Genomic DNA, 4,437 nt, shown 5'->3' on the forward strand with positions numbered 1-4,437 from the left:
TTTCTTCTTCTTCTTCTTCCCGTTGCTCTTCTCCTTGCTCTTCTTCTTGCTCTTTTTGTTCTTCTGCTTCTCCCAATCTCTCCATTTCCTCCTCTCTCCCCATTTGATCCCCGCCTTCAACAGTATCCACCCCTTCATATTGTCCTGGACCAAAAGTGCGGGGGGACTCATCACCAACACTGCCCTCGCCACTAGGCTCGTCACCCTCTGTTTCCGGGGCCTCAGTCACCAATCGACGGCATAGCGGGCAGCTCTCATTCCAAGAGAGCCATTCCCATAGGCAAAACCTGTGAAACTCATGCCCACATGAAAGGCGCTCAAAAGGACCATTATTTGGGTTAGTATTTAGACAGATAGAGCATTGGTGTGAAGAGGAAGGTTGGCACTCTTGAGGGGGACTATCAATCCTTTGACGCTTCGATGATTTTCCCTCTGAGCCCGCGGAAGGAGAGGGGGATTTTCTTCTTTTGTCCGGCATCCTAGACCTTAGAGGTATCAAAACAAAATGTTATAGTAGTATCGAGAGCTCAAAAAGAGTAATTATGTAAGCAGCTAATAGAAAGACTATAGGAGATACTGGAGGGCAGGTATCTTTCACAAATATTTTGTGATAAACTGGCGAGAACAGCGAACAATGGTTCTTCCAAAGGCTATTCCTGAACTAGAGGTATGTACAGAGGTATGTACTTGAGTTTTTGAGTAGTTTAATATATATATATATATATGATTTGTTTCAACTAACAGCGAAAATTCATCTTGATCGTCTAAATCTTTAGCGAATCAGCTTCGGCGAGAAGCCATCGGTTTAATCAATTAAGCTAAATATTAATACCGGCTTGGGTATCAATATATCTAAAATATCCTATACACGTAAGTTTCAGTGTTACATATACACTTAGTTTGGAGCCTCGAAGCAGAGCCTCTATAATTTCACGGGACGATTTAGTACCCAGGTACTTGTAAAGCGCGTTTCTCTACTTGGCTATCTAGATCCGTTGGAACAGAAGAAACGGTCAATTCGCCCTCTCCTCTCATATGTAACCACTTGCACGAAGATTAAAATATACATAGTCACAATCGGATCTCCTGTTACGATGAACCACTGGAAAAACTTCATTTATTTACCAAGTACCGAGTTATATCCCCCGTATGTTTATTAGTATATTAGCCAAACCAGAGTCCTGCGCACAGGTTGGCTGGTTAGCTCGACTGATCGGTACCTGGTCTCGTTCTCGGACGTCACAACGCCAGTACCTAGATATCGGTTTCAAAACTTCATGGCTTCAGCTCTACACTCTCAGCCGTATAGATACAAATCTTGGTATATTTGAAAATTCGCAAGAGTGAAAATCGATGCGCCATGTATATGCCATGAGGCGTCAGTGTATTAAACTTCCAAAAGCTTCATATGCATCGTACCTCGACGAATTTTCCTTAAAAAACAGGGGAGAGGAAGCATAAAGTTATAGTGTTATATACGTTATTATGACCGCTTGGATATATCCCGAGCACCAATACGTGATACAAAGCACCATCCTGTACCATCATAGGACCATGATATCATGCGCATTCATTATTGAGAAATATAATATAATTATAAATTTATAAATTGCCCATGCCGCCTCCAAGGCAACCTTCAAGATTTGTGCCGGCTGTAGCTCTTCCTGGATTACCAAGCACATGATAGGCTACTTAAAGGAGAGATTAAGGTTACCGATTAGTGCAAAGTTCCAGTGCTCACAAGGGACCAGATTTGGTGGGTCGATACAACTGGGGACACCGGATTTTCACAATAGGAAAAATAGCGAAATAGCGTACGCCGGGCATATACCCCCGCTATCAGGGCAGATTTTTTCAAAATCCAGTTCATCAGGGAGGTTTCTCACAGGCTAATCCCCAAAACTAGCCCAAAAACTAGCCTAAAGACTCGCCTGTATATCTATATATACATATACTAATGGCTTTTATCTGTGAACCTGCCAGCCAGCCAGCGTTCCCGCGTAGTAGCTAGACCGTAAGTTTACGCAAAGTGGCCTGCATATCAGCTACCTACCTATAGGTATTAACTAGCCGGTATATAGTCGTTTATGCGTTAGCCTAATATAATGCATTGTGCGAACGTAGCTGATATCCTCAAAATTACCCATAATTAAAAATGTGTGAAAATATTCCTCGTCGTTCTTCTTCTTCCAAACTCTCACGTGGCTCGAATATGTTAGACCCTCTGTGTTGTTATGGAGGATTCAGTACAAGGAATATAATATTAATAGTACCAGCCTCGTACCTAAACATAGCACGAACCTAGAGCTAGATAGCGAGAGAATACGAAAGATCATCGACTTTTAATCCGACTAATAATATAAATACATACTTTGGACATAGGGAAATGTTTGTATTAATACCTCGAAGTATCACCAAATGCAAATAATTGCAACAAACCTGCCGTGGCCAGTACACAACCAACCTGAATTTCGACAAAATTCATATCCTGCAGCTCCCGACCACTCATAGTGTCTCCAGGAACCAAACAATAATTGAAACCCGTAAAGAGTACTTCCCAAGTAGTGTCTTTATCACCAAGATGACGAGCACATCCACAGTTGGTATTGTGAGTCTAGAGGTAGCTCATTATTTCGAGGAGCTGGGGCTCTTCAAGCCTATCCAAGGAAAGAAGAGAAAGGTCTCTCCTTCAACGATTTCTCAGGGCAACTCGGCTGCCTCTTCCGATTCAACATCTCGCCAATTCATGCCCACGAATTTAATAGACGGCTCGAGCATATTCGCATCGGCTGCTATACACCAGTTCAAAGAGTTCATAGAGATACCAGTGTTTTTACAAAGTCAAGAGACTATTGAGTTTATTGGCTTTACTTCCGAGAAGGCGCAGAATATCTGGAATCTGTGGGAAGGTGTTCCCGATAATGAAAAGTCGTCAAGGACATTCTTAGAATTCATTCTCGAGTTTATTAGTGATCCCGGAGGGTCCCTACAAGCCATCAACAGCGATGATGACTGGAACGCGTATATGGATAATATCGGCATATCTTCTCGACTAAAAACCGCAATCCTTCTGCCGGAGTACGAAATAATCCGATACACTTCGTCTTGCGAGTTCTGGCTTTTAGACTCCGTAGAATGCACCTACCGCGCTCTAGAATCTCTTACAGAACGTTTCGAAATAAGCGCAGAATATTTTCGATCTACATCATTCGAGGGGAGTGAGAAAAAGAGAACTCGTCGGGCAAGGTCACTTAGCAAAGGCCCTTCTTTGCCGTCTCCTACTAGTCGAAAACAACAAAACGCGAACTCGCCAGCCCGTGGCGATGTTGAGCGCCAGGACTCAGATATCAGCGGTAACAAGGCTGTCAACCGTCTAACCACATATTACGGTGACCCAGACTCTCTATCAGGACAGTCCGAAGCTGCAGAGGAAGAAGCTTCTATGTTAGTTTCTACTAGAAAAAAATTTAAATTATACAGGGCTACTAATTTAAGCAAAGCTAAAGCTTTCTACGATGAGAAAACAGGCTTGGTTCGGGAGGGGAGATTTGGAAGCATTCCAGGAGACCTAAGTGGGCACTCTTTATTAACTTACTGGACTCCACAGAGGAAAGTGGCGGATATATACGCCGGATACCTAAAGCACAGAACCCCTATTAGTGAAGTAATAGTCACTGAAGTCGAGATTACGGAGGAGTTAGTGGCTTCTCTTCAGCCAGTTTATTTGTGGGGTCAGACAGACAAGGGAATAAATCCTCATTTCCAAGAATTCACCTGGTCCTGTCGCAAGGGTTATCAAAAGAATGAGATGCCTTCCTATCTCAAATACTTGACAAAGTGTCATCTCATTATTGCTCACATTCTCACTAACAAGAACGTTAAATATGAAAAAATGGACAGTTGGAAAGATATTAAGGTCTCTGATTTGCTCCACACAAAAATTGATGGCGAAGAAAAGTTAGGTATTCAATGGGCCTTTAGGTCCAGTGACGCTAAGAGTGCTTTTAATGAGCATTGTCATGGGAACATCAAACAATATAACTTGAACATGCTAACTATAGCACCCTACAGCCAGTTTATAGAAACCGAAGATGGAGAAAATAAAACTTCCAATCTCCGTGAAACCTGCGACCTCCAGTATCCAACCTCCGATGTGACACTCCCCGGTTGAACCAGTTTTGTATCCTCAAAACTAGTTTGCATAAAGTGGCCAAAATTGGGTCCGCACTGGTCTCGTTTCTGTACTTGCCTCCACAAGTATTTCGTCCTTTCTAGCTTTGAAGCCAGATCCACGGATGTTCATCTATGGCAAATTTCTAATTACCATTTAGTAAGCTAAACTAAAGTACAATCATTCTGTTAATCAAAGTAACACATGACTCTTCCCATTGTCTCCTGTACGTAGACAAGAATAATAATCGTAAACCCAATGGAAGA

The 4,437-nt window shown here is 42.5% G+C and overlaps 1 protein-coding gene across 1 annotated transcript; it reads left to right on the plus strand.

Moving 5' to 3' along the window:
* Window positions 1–2,581: 2,581 nt before the first annotated feature.
* On the plus strand, window positions 2,582–4,171 carry AOL_s00210g84 (uncharacterized protein; the record flags this gene model as incomplete). The annotated part of the gene is made up of 1 exon (XM_011128886.1): window positions 2,582–4,171. The coding sequence occupies one exon, from the start codon at window positions 2,582–2,584 to the stop codon at window positions 4,169–4,171; it is 1,590 nt and encodes a 529-aa protein (XP_011127188.1).
* Between the last annotated feature and the right edge of the window lie 266 nt (window positions 4,172–4,437).

This window comes from Orbilia oligospora (genome assembly GCF_000225545.1).
Source record: "Orbilia oligospora ATCC 24927 unplaced genomic scaffold scaffold00210, whole genome shotgun sequence".
Lineage (NCBI taxonomy): Eukaryota > Fungi > Ascomycota > Orbiliomycetes > Orbiliales > Orbiliaceae > Orbilia > Orbilia oligospora.